At 50.7% G+C, this 14593-nt stretch overlaps 1 protein-coding gene across 5 annotated transcripts in view; it reads left to right on the top strand.

Annotated features, from left to right (window-relative positions):
- Positions 1-14593, top strand: part of Arhgap17 (Rho GTPase activating protein 17) — a gene marked incomplete at its 5' end in the record, with an annotated part of 57729 nt that overhangs the window by 29790 nt on the left and 13346 nt on the right. For 3 of the 5 annotated variants that reach the window (XM_013504866.1, XM_013504867.1, XM_013504868.1), the window contains 6 exon segments: positions 3057-3137; positions 5156-5269; positions 8628-8719; positions 10015-10171; positions 11767-12000; positions 14416-14585. In XM_013504866.1, coding sequence (XP_013360320.1) covers positions 3057-3137; positions 5156-5269; positions 8628-8719; positions 10015-10171; positions 11767-12000; positions 14416-14585 — 848 coding nt within the window. 5 annotated transcript variants of the gene reach the window in all.

Below are 14593 nucleotides of genomic sequence, written 5' to 3'. Positions count from 1 at the left end.
CAGCCTCTGGCCCTGCTGTTCGATGGGGCCCAGGCAGGCCCCGCCGCGAGTCTCCCAGGGAGGGCCGGCGTTTCCCGTCTGCTTTAGGCCGACGCTCATTTTCCCGGCTTCCCTGGCTGACACTTTGTGCGAGCCCTGGAAAGCTTTGTCCAAGAGATGGTAATGGCTGAGCTACCCCTCCAGGTGCAACAGAGCAGCCTCGGGCAGAATTCCCTCATCCTCACAACGGAAGCAACAGCCCCGGTGTTTCCCTTTCCTCCTGACTGTGGGCGGACAGCCCGTGATAGCCGCCGGGAAGGCAGCCCCTTGCCCGTGCGAGGAGCCGACACCTGCACAAACCCGAAGATGCAGTACGTGTCCTGGATCACCGGGAGCCTGAATTGTAGCCTGAACTGTACCGACGGCAGATGTGTGGAAAGACGGAACTCGCGAGGCTGCACCTCCCTGGGGGGAAAGTCCCTCCTGCCCCTGCCCTTCCTTATTAACTTGGACCAGACTCGAGGGCTCAGGCTCTAGCGGCACCGTTGCTCTGCCCTCCGTGTCTCGCTGAGGCTCGGGCCTTGACTTTAAAATAATGTTCAGGGCTGAGTCCTTGTGGTTGTAAAACCCCTTCTCGTGAGCATCCAAAAAAGAAAAACACAGGAGCCCAGCCTGCGAAAAACAGCTCTCGACTCACGTCCTCCTGTGACTCTTGAGACGGAGTCTGCCCCATTTTTAGTATTTACAACTGAAAAAACTTACTCTTTTCGGCTTCTTTGAAACCTAAGCCTTGTCTGGCCCTAGAGAGCCTCTGTTCCCCTGGGCACACCTGACGTGCCGGGACTGTACGCTCCAGCGCCGAACACTCGCTGACCAACTCGCTTTGCCCCCTGTTGCGCCTTTTTTGGGAAGCCTTCTCACCCACCACCCACTTATTCCTCTCGGGGCCCCACGTTGGGAGCCCCTGGGTTCTCGCTCTACCCTGGGAAGGAACAGCAGTGAGAACGAGGAAAAATCAGACAGGAGACAAAAATCTGGGATCAGGCGGAGGCCCTCTCGCTCCAAGTAGAGAAAGAGAAGTACTCAAGCACCAGAGAGCGTTTTATACCCTCTGGAGGCTGATTAATTTCAGCCTCGGTCCCAGCAGTTAGTTAACAAGCTGCGAGGGCTTGTCTGTGCACCTGGAGGAGCTCCCGTGTTCTCGGACTGGCCTCGTCCTGCACACGTAATTATCTTCCAGCTTCAGCCGCTCCCAACACCATGCGTGGCTTTTCATTAATTTTTTAAAGTTTTATTTATGTTTGTTTATGTTTAGATTTTTTGAGACAGGTCTTGCCCTGCAGTTCAGGCTGGCCTTGAGCTATTAGCCCAGGCCCGCCTCAGACTCAGCGATCCTCCTGGGTCGGCCTTCCAGGTGCTGGGGTCAGGGGCGTGAGCTGCCCCACCTGTTGGCTTTTGACTGATTTTATTAGTCGCAGTGCTGTGAGACGGGTGTGTACCGCCAGCGGGGCACTCCTGCGGCATGCACAGGTGGCTCAAGCTGGCAGGGACATGCTTCTCTGCTGCTGAGATCGTGATTGGATGGCACGTTGGTTGTGATGGAAGGGGGGTGCGGCCCAGTTGAAGGTGGGTGGGGGTTACATGGGGACCACACTCGTCTGGGCCCCGCCTCGCTGGCTCTCGCCTCTGCTCCCCCACACCCCTCCGCATGACGTTGCGCCTTGGAGCCAGACAAGCGAGGACCAGAGCTTCCGGAGTTGTGTGTCAGAGTGGCTGTCACCGCCGCCTCCTCACCGCGCTGGGAGGCGGTGACAGGGGGTCTGTCTGTGGTCCGTTGCGTCTGCCGCTGTGACGTGTCTACCGGGCCTCCACCCTGGTGAAGCACAGCACAGTCGGCTCGGTCCTGCGCCTCACCAGCGTGGTCGGCCCCTAGCGCGAGCTGGCCTCGCGGCAGAGGGAGCCGTGCTCTGCGGGGTCTGCTGTCTCTCCTCGGTGTCCCCCAGTTTGTACGCTGAGTCTCTGTACTGCTGGAGTTTGGTGGCTGCTCGACAGCAGAAACGGGATTCTCTGCCTGAAGCCTTTGAACAAGGCTTGAGCCCAGGGAGACGGCTGGGCGCTCGGGAGCTCGGCCAGGCTCCCGTAGGAGAAGGTAGCCCGGGCTCCAGGAAGCCAGCAGTAGCGTGCACGTTCCGGACAGAGTTCACAGTGGCAGCTTTGCCTCTGTGCCAGGCGTTCACTGATCCAGGTAGCTTCACGTGGTTGTGCCTCTGAGGCGTTAAAATCATTCAGCGGAATCAACACTCTTACCCTGTTTTGCAGATGAGGGAATTGAGTCTTGGTGGGAGTAACTACCTGCCCCCAGTTAAATAGAGCTTTAGTTGGAATTTGACTCCAAATGTATTTCTATAATCTGCTTTGAAAAACGCTGATGGAGACATCTGTAGCAGGCGCTTTACTTAGCTCTCCATCACTGTGGCAGTACCGGAAACAGTCATCTGAAGGGAGGACAGGCGTGTTCTGGCCCCCGGGTCCAGTCCCCGGCGAGCTGGTCCTGTTTCTGTGGATCTGTGACAGCACTGAACATCATGGCGGAGGAGGCAGGGGACACGGGAGGCCTGCTCACCGCGGGACAGCGGGGGACAGAGAGGAAGTGGCGTGCGTGGGTCCCGGTACCCCTTCAGGGGCACCCCCTACATCCTGACTTCCCCTGATGGGGCCCCGCCTCCTGCAGTTTCCAGCGTCCCCACAGCACTGCAGGCCAGGACCATGCCTCCCACGTGGGAGGTCTGAGCACATTTGGGGTGTTTCACTTCCGGGCTGCCGTGGGGCCTCAGTTCACAAACTTGATTCTTTCCACGATTCTGGTCACAAACCAAGTTGGACAGGACCCTAATCGAGTTCAGTGGCTGCGATCAGCGTTGGCCGTGTGGGAGGTTTGGTTTGCTCCCATCCAGCTCGGTGACCAAAATCGTGGAAAGCACTGCATCCAGGAAGCGAGGTAGCACCGCATAGCAGTGTGTTCACACAGGTATCGGTAACACGTTCTAACAAATTGCATAAACAATTGTTTTTCTCAGTGTGCAAGATCAAGACAAAAAACTTCAAGATTTATGGAGAACCTGCCAGAAGTTGCCTCCACACAATTTTGTTAACTTTAGGTACGTACGATGGGCATTCTGTAAATTGAGCTGTCACATGGCAGTGACTCTGGAGTCAAGATAGGTTTAATTCCAACAAGGAGGCCATCTACCTCAGGCACACGTGGCACATTTAAAAAGTAGTGTGGCACTGCTGTGAGTGGGGTTTGGTGTGGATGATCGCGGTGCCTGTGAAGCGCCAGTAACGCAGCTGGCGTTAATATGTCGGTTGTCCTGTAGATTGTGCTGTTGTAGCCGTTAGCCGGGTCACTGACTGTGTATTAGATTTGGAGTCTGAATTGTCCGGCACGTAAAATGCAGAGTAAACCAACTGTTACACTTGCAGTAACATCTTCCGTATAAATAGAGCATTCATCATTCCACCATGGAGATTATATTGCTTTATTAAGTAACTGTGTTTCTAAGAAAATTTACTGAGAGACAAACTTCTGGAATTGAACTTTGGTATTCACACTGACTTGATGTGTAACTTTGAGGGGGCATAGGGAAAAGGGGAGTGGCCACGCCAAAGAAGAAAGACATTTGAAATCAAACAGGAAATTTCCTGAGAGGACTTCTTTAAAAAATAAGTACTATGCCCGGGCTGTGACCTGACCTTAAATTTACTGTTGGTCACCGTCACTGTGCTAAACTAAATCCTCCTTTTCACTCCCTCAGTGTCAGCCTGGCCTTGGGAGTGTGTTGGTATTTGTAAGGTCTCTTACTGATGAACTTAATACACCCAACTTGGAGTTACAGATACTCTTAATTTATTGAGTGTATTATGATGGGAACTCATTCAGTTCCTAGTGTACTGGGATCTTACCTTTTGGTTTGTTTATTTTGCTCTACAAATTTTGCTGATTTTTAAAAAAATATGGCATGCATTCCCATGGTTCAGAAATGCAAAAGTAGGTTACATACCTCAGTGGTCACTTAGTTCTAAAGTCCTGGGCCCAATCCCTAGCACTGCAGAAGAAAAAAAATTCAAAAGGTAAACATTAAAAACTCCCTGTTCCGCCTCCCACCCACCTGTTGCCTCTCCTAAGGCACGGTTAGTGCTTAGTTTCTTACAGGAAACTAAGGGTTAATGCGTACATGAACACATGCACCAGGATGTGCGTGCAGTATTATGCACACACTTTCTCTTTCTCATTGCCTACTTTCTTTGAGACCAAATGGTAGTACATATTACATATATCATTTTTTCTTTTGCTTTCTTTGCTTAACATCTTTTTTTTTTTTTTTTTTTCTCGGTCTTTTTGAGACAGGGTCTTGCTGTGCAGTGCAGGCTGGCTTTGAGCTCACTTTGTAGCCCAGGCTGGCCTCGAACTTACAATAGTCCTCCTGCCTCAGCCTCCCAAGTGCTGGGATTACAGGCGTGCGCTACCATGCCCGGCCCCAGCTTAACATCTTAATATCTTTGCTTAATACATCTTGGAGATTTCCCATATCAGTGCATACTAATTTATTGTGAGGCATAGTACTCTGCTGTATGGATATACTGTAATTTATTTAGTCAGCTCCTTATTGATAGATAGCTATATTCTTAGTGTTTTGTTCCTATATTATTGTACTTACATGGAAGAATATATCTCTGGTAACTTGAATATTTTCATCATTGTAGCATAAAGCATTTTTGTATAGTTGCCTTTAAGTAATGTAACTGATGACCCTTTTTAAACAGGATATTTTATTAAGTATATATTGAGCTCACTATTAATTACGCTGTAATTTATCTAGGGATGGAATGAAAAGGCTATAAAGGAGAAATAGATTAGAAATATATACCAAATGGAGGTTAAATCATTGAGATTTACATTTGAGTTATTTTCTCTTGCCAAGCTCTCATTAATCTGTTTTCTAAAACAAAATACAAGAAATTTCTGAAATGCCTTACCCGAGACTGATTCTGGTTTAGTGAGCTCTACATGTAGCACCTAAGCAGTCAGAGAGTGAACGCGGGGCAGGGAAGAGAAAATTGCTGCGACTATTTCAGGGAAGATGCCCTGTTTGGTTTCATTTTTTTTATTTCATAGGTATTTAATCAAGTTCCTTGCGAAGCTCGCTCAGACCAGTGACGTTAATAAAATGACTCCCAGCAACATTGCAATCGTGTTAGGCCCTAACTTGTTATGGGCCAAAAATGAAGGGTAAGTAGTCTCTCCCTGCATCGTGTCATGGGTAGGAACGTAAGCGAGACGCGCTCTGGGCTAAGGTGCATGGTGTGGTGTCCTGCGGCTGATTTTCCCGTTCAGCACGTTCTCAGGACCCATACGTGAGCTGGGTGCTGCTGCAGATGCTGGTGACAGACATGGGACATTGTCCCTGTCTTCAAAGAACTCCCTGCTCTTGACCAGTAAGGCCCCTCAGTGGCTTCAGTACAGTAGTAAGATAGGTGTGTGTGTCTGTGTGCGTGCGCATGCCTGTGTTTGTGTGCTATTTTAATGGGTGCAACTCTACTCCCTGTTTAGGGTCTCTGGCTGTGCCTGGGAGTGAAAAAGGCATGCAGGTTATTACGTGTACATTTGTACGTAGGAGCCCCTGTAGGAAAGTGAAGACCTAAAGGAGCAGTTAGAGCTGAGCGCTTTCGTGCTAAGTTGGACAACAGGGAGCACATTGTGACAGTGAGGAAAGACTGGGGCTGGGCTCGGCTGTTAATTATAGAGACGCGACTAGGAAGGTAAGGATGGATTTAGCGAGGTTTGTTTGTGTAGATGTCCTCTGACCTCTGCACCCTGTTGTTGGTGATATAAATGCTTTTCTTCCCTCTGCCTAGGGGGAGGGCATTTTTCACATGGGGCTTTTCTCCTGCTTTCCAGAAGAAAAATGAGGGTTAAAGTGCTCTCATATCTGCTGTTTTTTTAAATGCATTGGCCTCAAAATAGCCCATATGCTATAAGGCCGTGTTTTGGGGTGTCGCAGTCGTCTCCCCTCCTATGTCACTGAATTACAAGGCAGAAGGGAAGCAGGTAGTGCAGGCTGGGAAGCTCAGGGAGAGCTGTGGCTAAGAAATGGCAGTAGACGTTTACCTGGGCAAATCGATGCTTTCTGCAGATGGCCCCTGGGCGGGGACCCTGGCATTGCAGGCGTGAAGCACCCGGGCGCTGGTGCTGAGGGGCGCATCTCTGTCTTGGGTAACTTGGAGGTGGGATTTTGGTAGGTCACGGCCTTCCATGTCCTGCTGAAGTGTCTGGAACTTACTTTTCCAGGCCATGCGGGAGCTGTCAAAGTTCCTGACTTGATTTAATTGCAAGATAGTTTTGCGGGCACTGAGAGGAGAGGGGCGAGGAGGAGGCTCGCTGGACAGCTTGGAGAGACTTGCAGGGCGGAATGGGCGTGTCTCTGTCCTCACCTTTTGAATTACTGTTATCCTCCGTTTTGCAGGGGAGGATGCTGCATCTCAGAAATGATAAGTTGCTCCAGGTAGCTCAGCAGGAAAGGGTTAGAGCCCAGGCCATGGAGCTTGTGTCCTTAACTATCACCTTTCTCTGCCTCCCTTTACTGCCTGTCACCTTGCAGCATATCACGAACCAGTCAAGTTGTAGTAAAAACGTGACTTTTTAAGTCAGTCTTTCATTTATGCACTCACGTATGCCCAGTCTTGTTTCAGAAAGTAGATACAAGGTTCCTCACAAACATCCAGTATCATAAAGCAAAGTTAAAAACAAGTAGGTATACAAAGCTACCTACGTAGATCGTATCTTGTGGCAAACAAATTCCAGACAGACTAAAGACTTAAAAAGTGATACCATAAATATGGCAGATAAATATTTCAGGTAGGAAAGATTTTCTAGGCATTAAAAAATGTAAAAAACAAATACATTTAAAATTGGTGGATTGGCTGTGTGCCAGCTAGAAACTTTCATGTCAGAAAACACCTTACACAAAAGGAAACAGACTAGGAAACAGTTTCTGCAAAAAAGAATTCCAGAATACACGAAGAGATCTTGTACGTCAATGTGCAAAATGTGTCTCTTAAGGAAAGTTGGAAAAGAGCATGGTTGAACAGTTCCTCCCAGTCCACTAGGACTCGTAACGCGCTGATCAGAACCCAGATGGGAGGAGGGTTGCAAAGCATAATTTGCAGACAGCTTGCATTTTAAGCTGGAGCTTCATAGACCCTCTCCTTGTTTAGACAGTGGTGTGTTGCCAGGCGTGGTGGCGCAAGCCTGTAACCCTAGCACTCCGGAGCCTGAGGCCTGGGCTGCGTCGTGAGTTCAAGGCCAGCCCAAACTACGTAGCGAAACCCTGTCTCAAAAAACAACAAAACAAAAAATGAAAATGATGTGTTAACTTTCTGCTGAGAAGCAAAGTCAGTGATAATAGGAGAGGAGAGCTTGGTTTGAGGCAGTCAAACTGAGGACAGGTTTCTTGTCCTCATTCATAAAAAGCCTCACGACAAAGTAAATTCAGTGAGAGCCTAACAGTTGGTAAGGGTCTTACTTTTTCCTTGCTGCGGCAAAATACCTGACCACCCACAAGTTATAGAAGGAAAGGTTTGGGCTGGGGATACAGCTCAGCAGCACAGCCTCCTGCCTGGCAAGCGTGAGGTCCTGAGTTCAATTCCCAGTACCCAAAAAAAAAAACGCTGCTGGGTTTCTTTGAGCTCCCAATGTGTAGAGGTTTTAGTCCATACTTGGCTGGACCCAAAGTCGGGCGGCACAGCCGAGCGGAAACCTCATGGTAAGGCAGGCAGAAGCAGCAGCTGGGACTAAGGGGACAGAAGGGACGTACACACGTCCTCCCATGCCACACCTGCACGGACCACCTCTTCCCACCAGCCCTCACCTCCCACTCAGCTATAAACCCAGCGTGAACACCCATGATCTACTCACCCAGGGGCCCATGAGGCTTTGGGCGACATCTGGATAAAAGCGGTAACAGTGGGTGGTTGGCTTTGAAACGCGTTCTGAGTCCCAGCAAGGAACCGAGCTCGGTGACAGGGTGATGATGGTTTGCTTCCTTTTGAGCCCTGACACCAGGAACTTCCAGCCTCCGGACACTTGTCTTGGGACTGGAGCGTGTGTGGCTGCAGGGTGATGCGGGGGCTCCCGTTCTGGGGCTGTGTGACGCTGCAGGGGCTCCCGTTCTGGGAGCTGTGTGACGCTGCTCTTGGTTACGGTAGAGACAGGAGTAGGTGCAGGCGAGCTTGGGCCTGCAAGATGGATACCAGGTGTGATTCCTTCCTAGCGGACAGTCCTTCCTCCAGGCCAATGTAAACCAGCTTTTGGACACACAGTATTTACTGATGGAGGCGCTCCTGGGTGCCTGTTGGAGTGGATTCAGCATTTGTCACAGCGCAGATGAAGGAGCGGTAGCTGGGCCGGGGTCATTTTCCTCTGGGTGATTGCGGCCCAGCTCAGCCCAGAACCGCGTGTTTCATTGTCCGTCTGCACTGAGATATTTCATCCTTTAAACAGACGTGAACTGCCTGGGCACAGCCTGCGGGCCCTAGACACAGCCGGGCAGGAGCCGGGACCGGCCCCAACTTTGCACTCTTCTTTGCAGAACCCTCGCTGAGATCGCAGCAGCCACCTCAGTCCACGTGGTTGCGGTGATTGAGCCCATCATTCAGCACGCCGATTGGTTCTTCCCCGAAGGTAATCTCCGCTCCGGGTTCGCTGCCTGCGGTAACAGTAGGGGAGCCGTGTCAGAAGTCTTCCTGAGGAGGGAAATCCACCCGTGGTGACATAATTGGCTTCACTTTTCCAGCTTCTTTCTAGACCTTATTCATTTGCGCTCTTATTTCGGCATAATGAAAATCATACCATTTTGTATTTCACTCAATTTCACTAAATCGTGTTCAGCCAGTGTACGTTGAGTAGCCACCGGGTGCTGTAGGTTTGCTGGTGAGACACTGTCCTCCCGGGAGGAGCGTGGGCCCTTGGAGAAGGCAGCTTCACAGGCAGAGATAGGCGGGCGGAGAAAGACGGGGCGAACTCGGTGTGAGGAGGAGGGGGCCGGGGGCTGGGGGTGTGGCTCAGCGGCACAGCGCCTGCCTGCCAAGCACGAGACTGTGAGTTCAATTCCTAGTACCAAAAAAAAAGAAGAGGGAGCCAGGAAGTACTTCTTAGAAAAAGCAACATTGAACGTGCAGGGGTTTTCTTCTTGCAGGAGGGCTTTTTGTGTTGTGTTTGTGCAGAGTTAGGAGGTGAGGCGGGAAGGATGGGCTGGGGCACCTGGGGAAGGTCTGAGTTAGCTGCGTCAGAAAGCTAGGGTTCCATGCTGTCGGTAGGTTTTCAGACTTGCAGACCTGGGATCCGTGGACGCGCTCGCGGCCTGCTTTTGGGGCACTGGCTGGCAGGTGTGGAGCCCAGACCTCCCTTCCCGCTTCCCCAGAGCAGCCCAGCTACCCTGCTCACTGCAGCGGAAGCTCTCTGACGCCAGGCTTGTGCTCCTCTGTTTCCACTGACTTCCCAGACTCCAGTCGGGACTCTTCCATGTTTATCACCCATTAAAAAGATGTAATGGATGTGTATTATAGCCTTCTACCCACGCTTTCTCCTTCAAGCAAACGATCCTTGCAGAAGGGCTGTAGGAAGTACGCTCTTTGTGTTGTCTTCTGTTTCTATTTTATATCACAGTGTAAGTAGCTCATTTGATTCCAGTAAGTCATCTACAGTCGTAGTCCTCTTCTGTATCCCGTGGGCGTCTCCCACAAAAGGGAAAGCAGGAGAGCCGTGCGCCATGTGTCCTGACTCATACCCCGTCTGCTGTCTCCGGCTCGCCTCTGTCTCGCACTGGCTTGGTGGGCCGCTCTTCTGATGAGAGTGCCGGAGCCCCCTTGTGAAGCAGGGAGGGCCTGCGACTGGAGACCGAGACCCCTGTTCCAGGGGTGTTTTCGAGCTCCCTCCCCGCGCTGTGTGGCTCATGCTCTTACCAATTGTTCTTGCAGAGGTGGAGTTTAACGTATCCGAAGCGTTTGTACCTCTTGGTACTCCGAATTCTAACCACTCATCCCACACTGGAAATGACTTTGACTCGGGGACCCAGGAGAGGAAGCGGCCTGTCAGCATGGCGGTGATGGAAGGAGACCTGGTGAAGAAGGAGAGGTGTGTTCAGAGCTGTTCACTTCCGATGCAGCAGATGTCACACAGGAGGATGTTAGACCCGGGTGTCTGGTTACAGTGTAGTACCCCATGTACCCAGATGCTGGTGACAGGTGGGGCCCAGGTAATGCAGGAGTTGTGCTGGAGGTCGTTCCAGGCGTTAATCTGACCATGAAGTACTTGTGTAGCCTGTCAGTGGACGTCATGCCACACACCCCGCTTTCCTGTGTGACGCTCCGTGAGACCTCGTACGGCGGAGTAGCATCATACACACTGCACACACCTCTGTGTGTTTTATTGGTGGAAAATAAGAAAAATGAAAACTAGCTAACGTGGACTTCCGCCCAGTATCGTGTGTGAGAACAACTCATACCTCACGCTGTTCAGGCGGATTTTGGTATTATGTGGCATCTCCATGAAAGCCAACCACTGAACTTAATGTTTAGCCGGAGAAATCTCAGTATTCACCAATTGTGGACGAACAAAATGGCTGTGTTGAACTTAGTAGTCTATCTCTGTACAGTTCTCTGTGGAGAATTTGTGAGATGTTTTAAGGGTGATTAAGACCGTGTGTGACCTCAGGTGCCAGCCTGTCCGGTGTGTATGATGAAATGCCACTGTACTCACGGCAATGTGGGCGTGAAGAGCCTGTTTGAAGTGACGCGCTTTCCTCGCATATATGTAATAATATTGCTGGGACTTGCCTATATTACAGCTACCGAGCAAGCTCTTACTGTAATTGTCCAGTTTTACATGGAGGCGTGTGGGGTGTGTGTTTGCTTGTTTTGGGTCTTCTTACTCTTAGCAGAGGGAAGTGCTTCCCTTTTCCTGTTGTTGCGCTCTGAAACTCACATTTATTCTGTACAGAGCCTCACTTTCCTGAGTCCTCGTGCCCCGTTCAGGAGTGTCTCCTAATGAACGTCACTCTGTCTGTAACAAGATTAGCTCCCATGTGCCCGTTACAGACTCAGCGTTACGTGTCTGGCCAGCGCAGGCCCACAGCTCTCAGTACCTGTCTCCGGCCGACCCAGTGAAGATGAGCTTTTTATTTTAACTAAAAAAAGGTGTTGAACTTTACACGCTAATGAAAAGTAAATCTTCCTTCTGTCCTGTCCTCCAGCCACCGTTTCCTTCCCAGAACAGCTATTTTTCCAGGCTCATGTGTGTTTCAGATGCCGCCTTTTGTATTTCATGTGAATTAAGAGGCCGTGTGGTATGCTGGCCTGACACTGTCCGCAGTCAGCAGACTTGGCCTCCACCTCATTTCCCAAACACAGATTTGAGGTGGGAATGAGGCAGTAGGAAAGAGTTAAGGTGACGTCCCTCGAGATGAAGCCAGCCTGTTTGCTCCAGCTGCTCACACCCAGTTGATCAAGGGCATCGAGCAGTACCAGGTCCACTGGCCTCGTTCAGGGTTAAAGCCAAGGTGAATTGCTTGCTCTGGTAACGGGGGTGACAGTTAATATGGCTCTTGCCACGTCTCTACATGCTGGGCAGTTCGGGTGCTGTCCCTGTTTGGATTTAACACGCGTGGCCCAGGGAGCTTCTGTCTCAGTCGCCGGCTTGCATGGTGTGCTGACTGTCTCTTCTCTCTGTAGCTTCGGTGTGAAGCTTGTGGACTTCCAGGCGCACCGGCGGGGCGGCACTCTAAATAGAAAGCACATATCCCCAGCTTTCCAGCCACCGCTCCCGCCTACGGATGGCAGCGCCGTGGCTCCAGCAGGCCCAGAGCCCCCTGCCCAGAGCTCTCGGGCTGACAGCAGCTCAGGGGGTGGGACTGTCCCCTCCTCCGCAGGCACATTGGAGCAAGGGCCGAGCCCGGGTGACAGCAGGTAAGCAGGCTCTCTTCTGCTGGCAGTGGGCCCGATGCCCTAACCCTTTCGCAGGTGGCAGCCTTTGGGCGTGGGACTCGTGCCTAAGGGGCCCTTCCGGCATATCGGGAGCCAGACTCGCATCTACTCCTCTGGTTAGCCAAGGGTGGGGGTGGAAACAAGACTGTACATAGTTTGCTTCCTTTTCTGTTTGCAAAGGAAGCAACATTCGTTCGCAGTCCTTGTCACGCTGCTGCCTTGGTGCTGGAAGTTACGTGATAAATCGCTTTACCCGCTTGATGTGCAGCTGTCAGCGTTCATGTGCCGTTTGCTTGTCCTCATCATGTGCTCACTAGCAAGCTGGTGAACGTAGCGCATTACGGTGGTGCTCCTGGCGTCTGTCACTCACTCACACACCATTAATTCAGTCGGGCAGGCTCACTGAGTACCTGATACGTGCCAGGCACTGTGCTAGGCGTCTTAGGTGCCTAAGACTCCTCCCCAGCCCTCGAGGGTTCTAGTCCTACGGGGGAGCCGGCACGTGTGCAAGGTAGAAAGGAAGATGGTAGGAAGGACTCATTGGATTGCTTAGCCCTTGGGTAAGCCGCTGGGAGTGGACCGCCCAGTAGAGCAGCTTTAAAGAAGGTACCTGGAGCTGAGACTTGCACTTGTGTTGATTACTTCTCTGCCCCACTCTGGGCAGAGGCCGTCTCAGGCGGTACCTGTAGCAGCTGCAGCAGCGGCTGCCGTGAGCAGTGAGGCCTTGCAGAGTGTGCTAGGGTTTGTGTTGTCATGTGCTGTCGTTTGGCCGTCCTCACAGCACTGAATGGTCCTATCTGAGGTAAAGTAAATGCACACGGCCGGGACTGCTGGTTTTCGCGCTTTCCTTCCGTCGTCCTTGGGTTGGCGGAGGGCAGCGTGGTGCTGCGTGAAGTGACTTAGCAGGTGGGCCTTCTGGCCCGCCTCGTATGTGCACTGCGAATGCTGTGTGCATTCTTGAACTCCTTTCATTCCGAACGTAATTTGAGAAGTCTATTTTTTAGTTGAGAGAAATTAAATCTTCTAACTTTGTAGGGCTTCGTAGGCCCGACGTCAGCTTCAAGGGGCTTCATTAAGTGGCTCAGTAACCACTGCTCCATACTTTATTTCAGCTTGAATTCCTTTTGTTTGAGAAAAAAGCAGATTTACACACCGTGAAAGTCAGTTCATTTGCTCCAGACTGAGCGTGTTTAAGTCAGTCGTTAATTAGTCTTTACCACGGAAGGACAGACGGAGTGTCGGTCATCGGCTTGCTGTTTGTTCTTCCTAGTCTGTGGGTATTTTTTTATGCATTTTACTGAGGGGATCCACTCTTCAGTGACCTTAGCAGCTGTCACTGTCACTTCCACTGCTCAGAGTTTGGCCTAGGGAGCGGGAGGCCTGAATGCTGATCTGCCGTCAGATCGGGCTCTGAGTCATTGTTCAGCCGCTCGAGAGCTTCCCTTCCTTCAGGTTCTGGTGGTTGACAGTAATTAAGCTGTCTTCATCCCAAGCATCATCTCACTGTTGCTTTCACTTAGTTTTGTACAGTGTATTTGTAAAAATCCAAAAGTCCTTTCTTATTTTTAATATTGCCCAGTTTAATACAAGCAAAGTAGACACCTTGAGATTTCTCATGGATTGCTGTGAAATGGCCTCTAGCATGACGTCTGAGGTGTAGTTGGAGGTCAGTTTGGTGCAAGGAGTCTCAAAAATATGTATTCTTTAAGGAAATAATTGCTTTTATGGGTCAGGGTAAAAACTATTTAAAATTTCAGATCATCTCTTCGCCTGCTGAAGTAGAAACTACTTGGAATCTTACCCAGGCAGCCCTCCATGCCTGTGGATGCTGTACCCACAGATCCAACCAACAACAGACAAAAAATAACTTCTAAAACTTCGTTCATGTAAGCCAGGCATGGTAGCTTGCACCTGTAATCACAGTGCTCTGGGAGGCTGAAGCAGGAGGATTGCCTGCCTGGGTAACTTAACAACTTAGTGAGGTCCTGTTTCAATATAAATTAAGAAGGGGGATGAGTGGGTGGCTAGGGATGTAGTTCACTGTGAAAACCTTGGTTTAATCCCCAGTACTGCCAAAAACAAGGAGAAAAAAGTCTGTACTGAACATGTGCTTTTATTGGTATTCCCTAAACCATAAAGCGTAACATATTTCCAGAGTATTCATGTTATATTAAGTAACATAGAGATGATTTAAAGCATACAGGCAGGTATGGATAGGTTATATTCAAGTACTGTACCAGTTTACATAAGGAATGTGAACATCTTTGGATTTTGGTGTCTGCAGGGAGTCCTGGAGCTAAAGCCCCTGGGTTACTGGTGGACAGCTATATTTCACAGTACGTTTCAATTTTCTAACTGTGAATGTCTGACATCTAACTTGACTTTTACTCCCCTTAGTCCTCCAAAACCCAAGGACTCGGTGTCTGCAGCTGTCCCTGCATCAGGGAGAAGCAGCAGTCAGGTGACCACCGGCCAGAACCCGGCCCAGCCCGGTGCCGGCTCCCATCAGCTCTCCGTTGGCCCAGCCCACGGCACCGCCGACCCGAGCCCTCACACGCTGCGCCGGGGTAAGTAC

This window comes from Chinchilla lanigera, unplaced genomic scaffold (assembly GCF_000276665.1).
Source record: "Chinchilla lanigera isolate Chin_1 unplaced genomic scaffold, ChiLan1.0 scaffold00092, whole genome shotgun sequence".
NCBI lineage: Eukaryota > Metazoa > Chordata > Mammalia > Rodentia > Chinchillidae > Chinchilla > Chinchilla lanigera.
This window is presented reverse-complemented; position numbering and strand designations above follow the sequence as displayed.